The 17,565-nt window shown below is 42.1% G+C and overlaps 1 protein-coding gene across 1 annotated transcript in view; it reads right to left on the bottom strand.

The window, feature by feature from the left end:
• The window catches only part of LOC134586018 (cysteine-rich motor neuron 1 protein-like), a 158,884-nt gene that overhangs the window by 80,029 nt on the left and 61,290 nt on the right, over nt 1–17,565 (bottom strand). Inside the window, exons 8-10 of the mRNA XM_063441520.1 lie at nt 16,568–16,723; nt 15,953–16,093; nt 6,757–6,906 (exon numbers count right to left, since the gene is read on the bottom strand). Of these exons, the coding sequence (XP_063297590.1) occupies nt 6,757–6,906; nt 15,953–16,093; nt 16,568–16,723 (447 nt within the window). The remainder of the gene's footprint in view (nt 1–6,756; nt 6,907–15,952; nt 16,094–16,567; nt 16,724–17,565) is intronic.

Below are 17,565 nucleotides of genomic sequence, written 5' to 3'. Positions count from 1 at the left end.
TTTCTCTTTAATTCATTGAAGGCAGTTTGAGCCTTCTCGTTCCAATTGAAGGGATGTTTTTTACTGTTAAGTTGATTGAGTGGGTGAGCTATCTCAGAGTAGTTTTTAATAAATTTTCTGTAGAAGTTGGCGAACTCTAGAAATCGCTGTAATTCTTTTACTGTAGAGGGAACAGGCCAGTTGATGATAGAATCGACTTTTGAATTATCCATAGGGTTACCAGGTATGAGGTCTACAGGACAATCATAGGAACGATGAGGTGGGAGCGTTTCAGCTTCTTTTTTACTGAATACGTCTAAAAAGTCTGAATAACAAGAAGGTACAGTTGGTTCTTTGGAGATCTGAAGAATAGGAATTTGCTGTAAACATGTTTCTTTACAATAATGTGAGTTAAAGGTGAGAGAGAAAGGAGACCATGAAATTTGAGGGTTGTGGTTCCTTAACCAGTTGATCCCTATTATAACGGAATAGAGCGGTGATGGGATAACATCAAATACTAGAAATTCAGTATGAATATGATTGGTGGTTACCTTTAGAGGGATGGTTTCATGAAGAATCGGTCCCGAGGATATAAGGGAGCCGTCAATCACTTTAATAGGAACAGAAATGGTTTTTCGAACACAAGGAATTTTATTCTCTGTTACAAAGGTTGAATCGATGAATACTCCATTTGCACCAGAATCGATGATAGCTTCAGTCACAATTCTCACCTTGTCCCACTGTAGTATAAGAGATATAGGAGTGAACTGAGTGGTTGGTGTAGAAGGGAGTGCACTGAAGATCGCAGAGGTATAGGCTTGCCTACCGGCCTTTGTCCGTTTTAATAAGGGACAATCAGAAACCAAATGATCTTGAGAGGCACAATACATGCATAGGTTTAATTGACGTCTTCGGTTCTTCTCTTCAGGAGTGAGAGGACTTCTTATAACCCCTATTTCCATAGGTTCACTTGGTAAGGAAGTCTTTTCTGGAGCTTCTGAGGGAGTGAAAGGTTTGCGGTCTTTAGAATGTAAAAGGGCTTTTTCGGCCTTTCTTTCTCTTAATCTTCTGTCAATACTGATTGATAAGCGAATTAGAGCGTTCAAAGTAGTAGGGAGTATTGTTCTAGATAGTTCATCTTTTACAGCTTCAGATAAACCAATTCGAAACTGGTTGCGCAATGTGATGTCATTCCATTGCGTTTCTATAGCCCATCTTTTAAATTCAGCAATGTAATCTTCAACGGGTCTATTTCTTTGCTGTAGTGTTCTGATTGTTAAATCAGCTGTAGCTTGTTTGTTAGGATCTTCATAGAGAAGAGACATGGCTTCAAAAAAGTCATCCAGTGATCCTAAGATGGGGTCATCATTGTCCAAAAAGGTATGGGCCCAGAACATAGGTTCACCTCTTAGAAAGGAAATAACTGAGAAAACCTTAGATCTTTCTGTGGGATAAGATCTAGGTTTTGAAGCAATCAATAATTTGCAGGAATAAAAAAACTCCTTATATTTGGAACGAACTCCAGAGAACTTTTCAGGGTTACATACAGCAGGATCGCTAGCTGAGTGCAGAACAGTATGAGGAGTATGAGTTTTTAAGTCTCTGACATAAGTGAGAATTCTTTCGTTAGTAACTTGCAGTTCTTGCACACCTTGGGCTAGTGTATCAACTCTTTGATTCAGCGTAGTTATCGTAGAATCGAAATCTGCTGGATCCATTACAATGGCTGGATTATTCTGTCACGTCTAAACATTTGTTATGAAGGAACACAACTGCAGATTTCTTATAGTTTGAATATTTATTATCAAAAGTAAAAGGTATTGACTTTAAGTCCAATTACAGGTACTGTAGCTTTAATTAATAAACGATAACTGAAGTCCAAAATTACAGGCACTGTAGCTTTAAGTAGTAAACGATAACTGAAGTCCACAATTACAGGCACTGTAGCTTTAAGTAGTAAACGATAACTGAAGTCCACAATTACAGGCACTGTAGCTTTAAGTAGTAAACGATAACTGAAGTCCACAATTACAGGCACTGTAGCTTTAAGTAGTAAATGGTAGTAATTAGCAGACACTGAATCAGAAAGAGTCTCTTAGTATTATAAATGAATTAGGTGATAAGAAGTTACAATAGCTGTTCCATAGACTTTAACTGAAGCAAAACAGATGCAGCTAACTGAGATAAAGTATGAGTTGAAGTTAGCTGTAACGGGTTTGTTTTATCGAAGGACTTTGGAGACAGGAAATAACAGCTTTGAGATGCAACACTTATCACAGAGGTTTTACTTAGCTTCCGGCACATAGAACACTGGTTCCCGAGATCTCCTCAGAGGCGGTTATCCTGGAAGGAGAGAGTTCAGCTTTAGTCGTGGATGAGGAGAGGTGAAGGGAACTTAAAGTCTTCCAGTCCGGTCCGGTAACAGAGGGCTTTCACAACGATGTTGTAGCCGGTTCGTGAGTACGGAACGTAGTTCAATAATCCAGCGTCGATCAGCTGGTGCGGTCGGATTAAATAGGGAGATCATCCATTGTTCTCACCATGTGCTTCATCCATTGTTCTCACCATGTGCCTCTGATACATGAAATGGTGGCCACCCAGTAACTCCACAGTTTGTCCCCAGATGGTTCTTAAAGGGCCAGCAGCAGCATAATAAAATACAATATGCCAAAATCAGTTCCTAGAAGGGCAATACATCCCAGGGCCATAGTCGCAGGGCAGGAGGCTGGCAAACAGGCCCCTTCAAAAACCAGTGGCAAGGTCACTTTCGCCACAGGGGTGACTAGGGGTTTGGGGACCCCTAGTCACCTGGGGGGGTTACATTTTTATTTAGGGCCCCCACCCGCCGCTCACGGTTAGGGGCCGGGGGGGGAGGACAATAGGTTCCCCCATTATTCTAATTTAGGGCTCCCACTCGCCGCTCAGTGGTGTGGGCCTAGGGGGAGGACAATATTTAATATTTAACAATTTAGGTCCCCCCCCCTTATTTTACTTTAGGCCCCCCCCCCCCCCACCTTATTTTACTTTTACAGTGGGCTCAGGGTGCTCACTGTTTAATAGACATGCCCCTACACGCGGTATAGCGAGTAGGGGCAGAATTTACTAATACTAAGTAATTTTTACTTGGTATTAGTAATTTTGGCTGAAAGACCAATGGGAATTAGGGAGTTATCTACTAAGCAGCTGCAAGAGAACAGCCGAAGTCCCGAAATTCAAAAATTCCTAAATTCCTAAATTCCCGAATTTTGGAATGCCGAACCAAACCGAATATTTTCCCTATGCACCTCCCTACCTTTCACAATTCAAGAAACTATACAACAGTCCATGAAATGCAAACACCTATTGATTTTCGACAACAAGCATGTCAAACTCAAAGGCCAAGACGGGCCAAATAAACAAGGTGTACGTTTATGTGGGCCACAAAAACCAAAACAACTTCAGTTTTCATAGAAATGTAGGTTTACTTTGAAAAGTACAGCATAAAACAAGTTGCCTGACACTGGACGTCCTCGCGCTGGTAGGGCTTCAAAATAAACAAAAGAGCCAATTTATTCTAAGGAGACGGGCATTTGCATATAACCAACGTTTCAGTCCCACTACCTTGACATATTAAGAAAAGTTTGGTAATGGGACTGAAATGGTGAAAGAAGGCTGTTGTACAGCTGTAAAAAACAAATGACGTTATCTTGTTATTTTGAAGCTTGATGATCTCAGCCAATCCAATGCTTTCCCATAGGAAAGCATTGGGAGGCTATTGTGCATGTGTGGCAAAACACTTTGCGGCCAATCAGCATCTCCATGGGGAGCGTTCAGTGCCTCCATGTAGACCCAATCTAACACTACCCCCTTCACCCATTCTAATACACTGCCCCTTAACCTAATACACTGCCCCTCCTCCCTCCACTCTAATACACTGCCCCCCACCAGTCAAATACACTGCCCTCCCTACCCCTAATTTAACACACTGCCCCCCAACCACTCTAATACATTGGCCTCCTCCCGTCCTAAAATAAATAAATACACTGTTCCCTTCCCCCAAGCCCCTCTTCTCCTACCTTACGATTAGCTGTCCGTCCTCCACCTCCAGCCCTGCTGAAGCAGGCTAGACCCTCCTCTGGCACTACGAGCAGGAGGGAAGGGGGAGTGGCTGGCATTACAAGCAGGAGGGAAAGGGGAGTGGCAGGCACTGTGAGCAGGAGGGAAGGGGGAGTGTCTGGCACTGTGAGCAGGAGGGAAGGGGGAGCGGCTGGCACTGCGAGCAGGAGGGAAGGAGGAGTGGCTGGTACTGCGAGCAGGAGGGAAGGGGGAGAGGCTGGCACTACGAGCAGGAGGGAAGGGGGAGTGGCTGGCACTGTGAGCAGGAGGGAAGGGGGAGTGGCTGGCACTACGAGCAGGAGGGAAGGGGGAGTGGCTGGCACTGTGAGCAGGAGGGAAGGGGGAGTGGCTGGCACTGCGAGCAGGAGGAAGTGGCAGGCACTGCGAGCAGGAGGGAAGGGGGAGTGGCTGGCACTGCGGGTAGAAGGGAAGGGGGAGTGGCTGGCACTACGAGCAGGAGGGAAGGGGCAGTGGCTGGCACTACGAGCAGGAGGGAAGGGGGAGTGGCTGGCACTGTGAGCAGGAGGGAAGGGGGAGTGGCTGGCAATGCGAGCAGGAGGGAGTGGCAGGCACTGCGAGCAGGAGGGAAGGGGGAGTGGCTGGCACTGCGAGCAGGAGGGAAGGGGGAGTGGCTGGCACTGCGAGCAGGAGGGAAGGGGGAGTGGCTGCCACTACGAGCAGGAGGGAAGGGGCAGTGGCTGGCACTACGAGCAGGAGGGAAGGGGCAGTGGCTGGCACTACGAGCAGAAGGGAAGGGGGAGTGTCTGGCACTGCGAGCAGGAGGGAGGGGTAGTGGCTGGCACTGCGAGAAGGAGGGAGGGGGGAGAGGCTGGCACTAAAAGCAGGAGGGAAGGGGCAGTGGCTGGCACTACGAGCAGGAGGGAAGGGGCAGTGGCTGGCACTGCGAGCAGGAGGGAAGGGGGAGTGGCTGACACTGTGAGCAGGAGGGAAGGGGGAGTGACTGGCACTGTGAGCAGGAGGGAAGGGGGAGTGGCTGACACTGTGAGCAGGAGGGAAGGGGGAGTGACTGGCACTGTGAGCAGGAGGGAGGGGGAGTGGCTGGCACTGCGAGCAGGAGGGAAGGGGGAGTGGCTGACACTGAGCAGGAGGGAAGCGGGATTGGGTGCTCTGGTCTGCTCAGCAGCCACGCAGACATTCTCCCCACTTGTGGTCGGGAGAGGAAGAATCAGGAAATATTTTTCCTGTCTTGCGGCTGGTCGAAGCCACAGCTGAAAGCGGCCACAGGGCAGGTGGGCTGCAAGTATGTTCACTGTGAGCCACATGAAGCCTGCATCCAAAACAACAGCCACCCTCACACCCAAATTATATATCACGTTGGGCCGAGGATCTCCACATCTCCTTCACAGATAAAGAATTACAAATGCTTATTCACCAATTTATTCTGTATTTCTCTAAGCAACACCACCCAAGAAGATAATTAGACACGCACGCACATACAACGTTTATTCTCCAATTCCCCCAACTCCTTTTAGAGGTGCAGGCACTCTAGAGGCACCCCATGCCACATATGGTGGTCTTGTGAACCAATTAAATCTGCATGGAAGAGAATAATCACACTCATCCATTTAATCTCCGATCAGATTGGATCAGCAAAGATGAATCCATCAGGGGCATGGAGGAACTTAACTATTCATTATCAAACTCATACACCCAATTTCCTGACTGCTGGAAACCCTGGCTAGACTATCTTTGACTTAAGTCAGGCCTACACCCAGCATGCTTGCTACTTTCCCAAGACTAACCAGTACAGACTGTAAGGTTTTTATTTATTTTTATCATATTTGTGCACTTTATGGAATAAAGCACTTTAATTACTACTACTGTATGCCTGTGATTGCAACCAAAGGAAGACTCTGCACACACAAAGGAGGGAGTGGGACCTCTGATACCCCACAAAGCTGATGATCTGAGCCGGATATTGATTGGTTCCTTGTTTGTGAGTGCAAATTTATTGGGATCCTATTGGGAATATTACAATTGTCAGTACCAACGATACTGCACCATTATTTGTTCCCTTTGTTTTTTATCCTGTTATAGGAACGCTACTCACACCATCCGAATTTCCACTGTTATGTGTATGTAAGATATTCCGTCTAATTTCTGTCTACACCCAGCATGCCCCACTATTAGACCTTTTTCTCCAATCTGATCTCAATGACCTGAAAAAGGAGTATACGGCCACATAAATGGTACTTACTCCAACATACCCTGACACTCATATGCTCAACGAGCACCATATTCAATAAGTGACACACAAGTGCAATTCCCACCTGTTCTTTATTTTGTTATTTATGTTGTTATCTATTTCGTTACTAATTTTGTTACTCTATCAGATGTGCAAATTGCTAGTCCATGTTTGATTTACCTGGGATCGCCTCATCCATATACGCATGCTATTCTCACAGGGTATGAGAGTTGACACTGCCTGCTGTGAACTTTGCATTATCGCAAGTCGAGGAGCGCCAGGACCGCAATGTTCGGTATTGTAACTATTTATGCCCTGTATTACATGGTCTATATCTACAAATTCGACGACCCAAAGGAATACTGTTGTTACGATGTCATTGACACACTCTATAGGACTATGTCATGTTCTTCCTGTTTTAAATCTATGGATTTCAACATAAGACTTAAATTAAAAAATTAAAGTGGTCTCTGTACCTGGAGAAGGCTTCACACATTTCTGTCCGTCCCCAGAGACACAGCACTTCTCATCCACGGCACAGTCCGAATCACGACTACACAGTACGGACGGACAAACCAGACTCTTCTTCTTCTTGGTCTCACCCACAGGACAAACGCCATGTGGCTCTGTAATAATCAAGGTAAATACAATGACAATACAAGTTACAACCAAAGAACAAGACTAGTTTTCAGAGAATCAAAAATATAATCATTTTAAGGGAAACTAAAAGCACCATAGCCACTATAGGCCGCTGTAATTGCTATGGTGCCTGAAGTGCCCTGGCATTTCCCCACGGTAAGGAGTCAGACCATATTTTGATTCCATACCTGGGGTCCACCAAGCGGATCTCCATCTCCACTACCAATGCCAGAAAACTGCAAGGCTTAGATCATTGGCTGAGAGGGATCAGCGGACTTTGTTTGCAGCTTGCAATCTGTAATATCCCCTTTACATTCAGTCTCCAATCTGTAATATCCCCTTTACATTCAGTCTCCCAATCAGTAATATCCCTTTACATTCAATCTCCCAATCTGTAATATCCCTTTACATTCAGTCTCCCAATCAGTAATATCCCTTTACATTCAATCTCCCAATCTGTAATATCCCTTTACATTCAATCTCCCAATCTGTAATATCCCTTTACATTCAGTCTCCCAATCTGTAATATCCCTTTACATTCAATCTCCCAATCTGTAATATCCCTTTACATGCAGTCTCCCAATCTGTAATATCCCTTTACATTTAGTCTCCCAATCTGTAATATCCCTTTACATTCAGTCTCCCAATCTGTAATATCCCTTTACATTCAATCTCCCAATCTGTAATATCCCTTTACATTCAGTCTCCCAATCTGTAATATCCCTTTACATGCAGTCTCCCAATCTGTAATATCCCTTTACATTCAGTCTCCCAATCTGTAATATCCCTTTACATTCAATCTCCCAATCTGTAATATCCCCTTTACATTCAATCTCCCAATCTGTAATATCCCCTTTACATTCAGTCTCCCAATCTGTAATATCCCTTTACATTCAGTCTCCCAATCTGTAATATCCCTTTACATTCAATCTCCCAATCTGTAATATCCCTTTACATTCAGTCTCCCAATCTGTAATATCCCTTTACATTCAGTCTCCCAATCTGTAATATCCCCTTTACATTCAGTCTCCCAATCTGTAATATCCCTTTACATTCAATCTCCCAATCTGTAATATCCCTTTACATTCAATCTCCCAATCTGTAATATCCCCTTTACATCCAGTCTCCCAATCTGTAATATCCCTTTACATTCAATCTCCCAATCTGTAATATCCCTTTACATTCAGTCTCCCAATCTGTAATATCCCTTTACATGCAGTCTCCCAATCTGTAATATCCCCTTTACATTCAGTCTCCCAATCTGTAATATCCCTTTACATTCAGTCTCCCAATCTGTAATATCCCCTTTACATTCAGTCTCCCAATCTGTAATATCCCTTTACATTCAATCTCCCAATCTGTAATATCCCCTTTACATTCAGTCTCCCAATCTGTAATATCCCTTTACATTCAGTCTCCCAATCTGTAATATCCCCTTTACATTCAGTCTCCCAATCTGTAATATCCCTTTACATTCAATCTCCCAATCTGTAATATCCCTTTACATTCAGTCTCCCAATCTGTAATATCCCTTTACATTCAGTCTCCCAATCTGTAATATCCCCTTTACATCCAGTCTCCCAATCTGTAATCTCCCTTTACATTCAATCTCCCAATCTGTAATATCCCCTTTACATTCAGTCTCCCAATCTGTAATATCCCTTTACATTCAATTTCCCAATCTGTAATATCCCTTTACATTCAGTCTCCCAATCTGTAATATCCCTTTACATTCAGTCTCCCAATCTGTAATATCCCCTTTACATTCAGTCTCCCAATCTGTAATATCCCTTTACATTCAATCTCCCAATCTGTAATATCCCTTTACATGCAGTCTCCCAATCTGTAATATCCCTTTACATTCAGTCTCCCAATCTGTAATATCCCTTTACATTCAGTCTCCCAATCTGTAATATCCCCTTACATTCAATTTCCCAATCTGTAATATCCCTTTACATTCAGTCTCCCAATCTGTAATATCCCTTTACATTCAGTCTCCCAATCTGTAATATCCCTTTACATTCAGTCTCCCAATCTGTAATATCCCTTTACATTCAATCTCCCAATCTGTAATATCCCCTTTACATTCAGTCTCCCAATCAGTAATATCCCTTTACAGTCAGTCTCCCAATCAGTAATATCCTATTACATTCAGTCTCCCAATCTGTAATATCCCCTTTACATTCAGTCTCCCAATCTGTAATATCCCTTTACATTCAATCTCCCAATCTGTAATATCCCATTACATTCAGTCTCCCAATCTGTAATATCCCTTTACATTCAATCTCCCAATCTGTAATATCCCTTTACATTCAGTCTCCCAATCTGTAATATCCCTTTACATTCAGTCTCCCAATCTGTAATATCCCTTTACATTCAATCTCCCAATCTGTAATATCCCCTTTACATTCAGTCTCCCAATCTGTAATATCCCATTACATTCAATCTCCCAATCTGTAATATCCCTTTACATTCAGTCTCCCAATCTGTAATATCCCTTTACATTCAGTCTCCCAATCTGTAATATCCCTTTACATTCAGTCTCCCAATCTGTAATATCCCCTTACATTCAGTCTCCCAATCTGTAATATCCCTTTACATTCAGTCTCCCAATCTGTAATATCCCCTTACATTCAATCTTCCAATCTGTAATATCCCTTTACATTCAGTCTCCCAATCTGTAATATCCCTTTACATTCAATCTCCCAATCTGTAATATCCCCTTTACATTCAGTCTCCCAATCTGTAATATCCCATTACATTCAATCTCCCAATCTGTAATATCCCTTTACATTCAGTCTCCCAATCTGTAATATCCCTTTACATTCAGTCTCCCAATCTGTAATATCCCTTTACATTCAGTCTCCCAATCTGTAATATCCCCTTACATTCAATCTTCCAATCTGTAATATCCCTTTACAGTCAGTCTCCCAATCAGTAATATCCCATTACATTCAGTCTCCCAATCTGTAATATCCCTTTACATTCAATCTCCCAATCAGTAATATCCCCTTTACATTCAGTCTCCCAATCAGTAATATCCCTTTACATTCAGTCTCCCAATCTGTAATATCCCTTTACATTCAATCTCCCAATCTGTAATATCCCTTTACATTCAATCTCCCAATCTGTAATATCCCTTTACATTCAATCTCCCAATCTGTAATATCCCTTTACATTCAGTCTCCCAATCTGTAATAACCCTTTACATTCAGTCTCCCAATCTGTAATATCCCCTTACATTCAATTTCCCAATCTGTAATATCCCTTTACATTCAGTCTCCCAATCTGTAATATCCCTTTACATTCAGTCTCCCAATCTGTAATATCCCTTTACATTCAGTCTCCCAATCTGTAATATCCCTTTACATTCAATCTCCCAATCTGTAATATCCCCTTTACATTCAGTCTCCCAATCAGTAATATCCCTTTACAGTCAGTCTCCCAATCAGTAATATCCCATTACATTCAGTCTCCCAATCTGTAATATCCCCTTTACATTCAGTCTCCCAATCTGTAATATCCCTTTACATTCAATCTCCCAATCTGTAATATCCCATTACATTCAGTCTCCCAATCTGTAATATCCCTTTACATTCAATCTCCCAATCTGTAATATCCCCTTTACATTCAGTCTCCCAATCTGTAATATCCCTTTACATTCAATCTCCCAATCTGTAATATCCCCTTTACATTCAGTCTCCCAATCTGTAATATCCCTTTACATTCAATCTCCCAATCTGTAATATCCCCTTTACATTCAGTCTCCCAATCTGTAATATCCCATTACATTCAATCTCCCAATCTGTAATATCCCTTTACATTCAGTCTCCCAATCTGTAATATCCCTTTACATTCAGTCTCCCAATATGTAATATCCCTTTACATTCAGTCTCCCAATCTGTAATATCCCCTTACATTCAATCTTCTAATCTGTAATATCCCTTTACATTCAGTCTCCCAATCTGTAATATCCCTTTACATTCAATCTCCCAATCTGTAATATCCCCTTTACATTCAGTCTCCCAATCTGTAATATCCCTTTACATTCAATCTCCCAATCTGTAATATCCCTTTACATTCAGTATCCCAATCTGTAATATCCCTTTACATTCAGTCTCCCAATCTGTAATATCCCTTTACATTCAGTCTCCCAATCTGTAATATCCCCTTACATTCAATCTCCCAATCTGTAATATCCCTTTACATTCAATCTCCCAATCTGTAATATCCCTTTACATTCAGTCTCCCAATCTGTAATATCCCTTTACATTCAGTCTCCCAATCTGTAATATCCCTTTACATTCAGTCTCCCAATCTGTAATATCCCCTTTACATTCAGTCTCCCAATCTGTAATATCCCCTTTACATTCAATCTCCCAATCTGTAATATCCCTTTACATTCAGTCTCCCAATCTGTAATATCCCCTTTACATTCAGTCTCCCAATCTGTAATATCCCCTTTACATTCAGTCTCCCAATCTGTAATATCCCTTTACATTCAGTCTCCCAATCTGTAATATCCCTTTACATTCAATCTCCCAATCTGTAATATCCCTTTACATTCAGTCTCCCAATCTGTGATATCCCTTTACATTCAATCTCCCAATCTGTAATATCCCTTTACATCCAGTCTCCCAATCTGTAATATCCCATTACATTCAGTCTCCCAATCTGTAATATCCCCTTTACATTTAGTCTCCCAATCTGTAATATCCCTTTACATTCAGTCTCCCAATCTGTAATATCCCTTTACATTCAATCTCCCAATCTGTAATATCCCTTTACATGCAGTCTCCCAATCTGTAATATCCCTTTACATTTAGTCTCCCAATCTGTAATATCCCTTTACATTCAGTCTCCCAATCTGTAATATCCCTTTACATTCAGTCTCCCAATCTGTAATATCCCTTTACATTCAGTCTCCCAATCTGTAATATCCCTTTACATTCAGTCTCCCAATCTGTAATATCCCTTTACATTCAGTCTCCCAATCTGTAATATCCCTTTACATTCAGTCTCCCAATCTGTAATATCCCCTTTACATTCAGTCTCCCAATCTGTAATATCCCTTTACATTCAATCTCCCAATCTGTAATATCCCTTTACATTCAATCTCCCAATCTGTAATATCCCCTTTACATCCAGTCTCCCAATCTGTAATATCCCTTTACATTCAATCTCCCAATCTGTAATATCCCTTTACATTCAGTCTCCCAATCTGTAATATCCCTTTACATGCAGTCTCCCAATCTGTAATATCCCCTTTACATTCAGTCTCCCAATCTGTAATATCCCTTTACATTCAGTCTCCCAATCTGTAATATCCCCTTTACATTCAGTCTCCCAATCTGTAATATCCCTTTACATTCAATCTCCCAATCTGTAATATCCCCTTTACATTCAGTCTCCCAATCTGTAATATCCCTTTACATTCAGTCTCCCAATCTGTAATATCCCCTTTACATTCAGTCTCCCAATCTGTAATATCCCTTTACATTCAATCTCCCAATCTGTAATATCCCTTTACATTCAGTCTCCCAATCTGTAATATCCCTTTACATTCAGTCTCCCAATCTGTAATATCCCCTTTACATCCAGTCTCCCAATCTGTAATATCCCTTTACATTCAATCTCCCAATCTGTAATATCCCCTTTACATTCAGTCTCCCAATCTGTAATATCCCTTTACATTCAATTTCCCAATCTGTAATATCCCTTTACATTCAGTCTCCCAATCTGTAATATCCCCTTTACATTCAGTCTCCCAATCTGTAATATCCCTTTACATTCAGTCTCCCAATCTGTAATATCCCCTTTACATCCAGTCTCCCAATCTGTAATATCCCTTTACATTCAATCTCCCAATCTGTAATATCCCCTTTACATTCAGTCTCCCAATCTGTAATATCCCTTTACATTCAATCTCCCAATCTGTAATATCCCCTTTACATTCAGTCTCCCAATCTGTAATATCCCTTTACATTCAATCTCCCAATCTGTAATATCCCTTTACATGCAGTCTCCCAATCTGTAATATCCCTTTACATTCAGTCTCCCAATCTGTAATATCCCTTTACATTCAGTCTCCCAATCTGTAATATCCCTTTACATTCAATCTCCCAATCTGTAATATCCCTTTACATTCAGTCTCCCAATCTGTAATATCCCTTTACATTCAGTCTCCCAATCTGTAATATCCCTTTACATGCAGTCTCCCAATCTGTAATATCCCCTTACATTCAGTCTCCCAATCTGTAATATCTCCTTACATTCAGTCTCCCAATCTGTAATATCCCCTTTACATTCAGTCTCCCAATCTGTAATATCCCTTTACATTCAGTCTCCCAATCTGTAATATCCCCTTTACATCCAGTCTCCCAATCTGTAATATCCCTTTAAATTCAATCTCCCAATCTGTAATATCCCCTTTACATTCAGTCTCCCAATCTGTAATATCCCCTTTACATTCAATTTCCCAATCTGTAATATCCCTTTACATTCAGTCTCCCAATCTGTAATATCCCTTTACATTCAGTCTCCCAATCTGTAATATCCCTTTACATTCAGTCTCCCAATCTGTAATATCCCCTTTACATTCAATCTCCCAATCTGTAATATCCCTTTACATTCAGTCTCCCAATCTGTAATATCCCCTTACATTCAATTTCCCAATCTGTAATATCCCTTTACATTCAGTCTCCCAATCTGTAATATCCCTTTACATTCAGTCTCCCAATCTGTAATATCCCCTTTACATTCAGTCTCCCAATCTGTAATATCCCTTTACATTCAATCTCCCAATCTGTAATATCCCCTTTACATTCAGTCTCCCAATCTGTAATATTCCTTTACATTCAGTCTCCCAATCTGTAATATCCCCTTTACATTCAGTCTCCAATCTGTAATATCCCCTTTACATTCAGTCTCCCAATCTGTAATATCCCTTTACATTCAGTATCCCAATCTGTAATATCCCTTTACATTCAGTCTCCCAATCTGTAATATCCCCTTTACGTTCAGTCTCCCAATCTGTAATATCCCCTTTACATTCAGTCTCCCAATCTGTAATATCCCTTTACATTCAGTCTCCCAATCTGTAATATCCCCTTTACGTTCAGTCTCCCAATCTTTAATATCCCTTTACATTCAATCTCCCAATCTGTAATTGTGGCAAACATAGCCACTTCTGGACTGTAATGTAGAAAGGTTGTCTGAAAACTGTACTATGTGCTGTGTGTATTTTGCTGTGTGTACTGTGCTATGGTAATTCGCATGCTGGCAGCCGTAAGCTACCCGCATGCGGTTACTTCGTTCGACGAACAGCGGCTATCCGGGCTGTTCGTCAAACGAATACGGGCTCCCCTGATAGACCACACACTTAGTGGCGTGTGGCACTTGTTAACCGATTGCAACAAAGTTGCAATCGGTAATTAGAGGTTTTCCTAGGTGGCCGTCGTTTTCCTAGGTGGCCGTTGTCGAACCGACCATGCGGCGGTCGGCCATCTTGGATCGTCTATTCTTCAGCGGTGTTTGGTCGTCGAGTGCCTGGAACTGAAAACGGCTGCTCGACGACGCGAACACCGCTGTACTTCCAGACCATTCGGGAGCCCGGTGTTCGGTTGGATCGTTCCCCTAAGTGCAATCTGCAGATTGAGGGGAACTTCAATGTATAACTGTATTTGTTGCGGCGTTCGGTCAGTTCAGCTGGGAGCTGAGCGGTATTCTCTCAAAAGATGCGCTCAGACCCCAGCTATCTACCGAACGTTCGGTTAAGTCTGTATACCGAATAAAACTCAAAAACGGTATTTTAAAGTGAATTGTCAGTTTTGCTGCACGAGGGGATAATCCACTAAACCGCCCATTTTAGTGGGAGTATCCTTCTCGTGCAGCAAGGCCTGTTGGGAGAATTATATTGCATGATGGGATAAATCCCCTGAAACCTCTGTAAGGAAACCCCTTGCATGGGGAACTGTATAAATATGCAAGCTTGTGAATAAAGCCAGTTAGTTGACTCCCAAACTGTGTTTCGTCCGGTTATTGGGAGGATTGGGGATACTGCCTTCCTTTTCAGCGCTGACTGTGGATTTTCCTGTTATACCAGCGGAGATTGAGGATTCTAATACTGCCCTCCTCTACAGTAATATCCCCTTTACATTCAGTCTCCCAATCTGTAATATCCCATTACATTCAGTTTCCCAATCTGTAATATCCCATTACATTCAGTCTCCCAATCTGTAATATCCCTTTACATTCAATCTCCCAATCTGTAATATCCCATTACATTCAGTCTCCCAATCTGTAATATCCCTTTACATTCAATCTCCCAATCTGTAATATCCCTTTACATTCAGTCTCCCAATCTGTAATATCCCTTTACATACAGTCTCCCAATCAGTAATATCCCTTTACATTCAATCTCCCAATCTGTAATATCCCTTTACATTCAGTCTCCCAATCAGTAATATCCCTTTACATTCAGTCTCCCAATCTGTAATATCCCTTTACATACAGTCTGTGTATCTTTATATGTGTGTATCTGTGTGTGTTTGAATGGTTGTGTAAGTGTGTGTGTATATACTTACGTTTGGTGTGTATTTATGGGTCTGTTGTGTGTGTGGCTGTGTATGTGTATATACCCCCACATCCAAACACCATCTCTTCAGCAAATAAGCCCTTCATTGTGTTGGAAATCTTTTTTTTGCACCATTTGTCCGGTGCACTTATATTGAGCTCACCATTAATGGTATATAGATTTTTACAGGGGTAACCTTTGGCACTCCAGATGTTGTGGGCTACATCTTCTTGTAGTTTGACTGTAGGAGCGTCATGGGAGATGTTGTCCACAACATCTGGAGTGCCAAAGGATGCCTACCAATATAAAGAACATCTTCACAGATTCAGTGGATAAATATGGGCTTTAGGAAAAGTGAAACTAGTTAGACATTTTCTAATAATCACGGTAATGGTGCTCTGGTGAAATGTGAGCCATGAAACCTTATGGTATTATGCACACTTATCATGCAGAATTACCTTCTGCAGGATCCCAGCAGCTATTCCCACAAATATTACAGCATTTCTGTTTGCCTGGACAGTCACGATCAGCTTGGCATGCGGGCTTCGGTGGTGGGAACTTACATCTGACTACAATAGGGGGACAGCGCCCAGGTCTTACTGCAAAAAGGACACAACGAATTGCGGGTAATATATTACAAGTCAGTGAATTCAAAATACAGTCACATTGAGCAGAATGGAGGGATTCCGGAGACGTTCCATAGGCGAAAGCCACCACATATAAGGAGTTAGGAATTGCAGACCCTCAGAAAAAGATATGAAAAGTCCATAGATAGAATGATAGTTGTAGATAATGTATAGAGAAATCCAAGGATCCCAGAACTGGCCAACGAGATGCCTGGACTGGATGTGTGACTGGACAGAGCAGGTGTGGAAGGAGACTATAAAACAAGGGTCGGGGAGGTGGCATTTGTCCAGAGAGAGATCTGTGGAGCAGAATAAAAGGAGGTAAAGTGTTGAAGGAGATAAAACCAAAGATAATGGAGAAAATGAGAAGTCATGATGTGCTCAATAAACTATACGCAATGAGTTTGTGTTGGTGCAGATGAACCAGTAAGGAATATTCTCGCTAACCTTGCACTGGGGGGACACATTTCCAGCCACAGTTGGAGCAACAGCATTTTTTGCCACTTGGACATGGACTGTCAAATTTACACTCATCGGGCCCAGGTTTGGCCAGTGGACAGATGGAGGGATCAAACGGAGGACACACATTGAGTAAATCTAAATCTGAAGAATGGAGATAATGAGGTTAATAATTGAAGGCAGTAGAATGGATCAAAGTGAGCGAAGGAAAAATAGATTTAGTAAAAGATCGAGTCCCCTCCTTCAATCTATAGCGACAGACCTGGCCACATGGCACAAATCGTTATTTGGCTGGTTTGCTCAGAGCATATTCTAAAAATAAACACCATACCTAAATTGTTGTACATGTTACAAACCCTGCCCATTGCTCTACCAAAATCCTTCTTCACAACCATAACACGTCTGTTCAGTTCTTTCCTATGGGTGCACAAACACCCCAGAATCTCCCTTCAAGGCCTTATGGGCCACAAACTACAGGGAAGCTTAGGTTTGCCCAACTTGGAAGCCTATCACAAGGCAGTAATCCTAACGAGGATTTTTGAATGACCACGACCCAATAATCAAAAGCACTGGGTACACCAGCAAAATATGGGCTTCCAAGCTCTGCTGTGAACCATTCCGTGTCAAGAGAGGGGTAAAACCCTTCTCAACCCATCCTTCCACCCCACTATTTCCCCAACATTGAGAATCTGGCAACAAATCAGACCACTCTCCAATATATCCCTATACCCCTCACCTCTCTTTCCTCTAACTTACAACCCACAGTCCCACCAGGGCATGAATCCAGCCTCTTTCTCTACCTATCACAATTCCCCTTACCTTACACTCTGCTCCATTCTTACTGATCAAAGAATTAGGCTACTAGCTGAAATCATACCCTGTACCCCACACACCCACATGCACAATGTTTGCCATTCACAGCTCACATATTTCATTAACTCAGCTCCACAATTACTAGGGGGAACCTGAGACTAGACATGTGCAAT

The sequence above is a fragment of the Pelobates fuscus genome, chromosome 2 (genome assembly GCF_036172605.1).
Source record: "Pelobates fuscus isolate aPelFus1 chromosome 2, aPelFus1.pri, whole genome shotgun sequence".
NCBI lineage: Eukaryota > Metazoa > Chordata > Amphibia > Anura > Pelobatidae > Pelobates > Pelobates fuscus.
The sequence above is the reverse complement of the archived record's forward strand: the minus strand, read 5'-3'. Positions and strand labels throughout refer to the sequence as shown.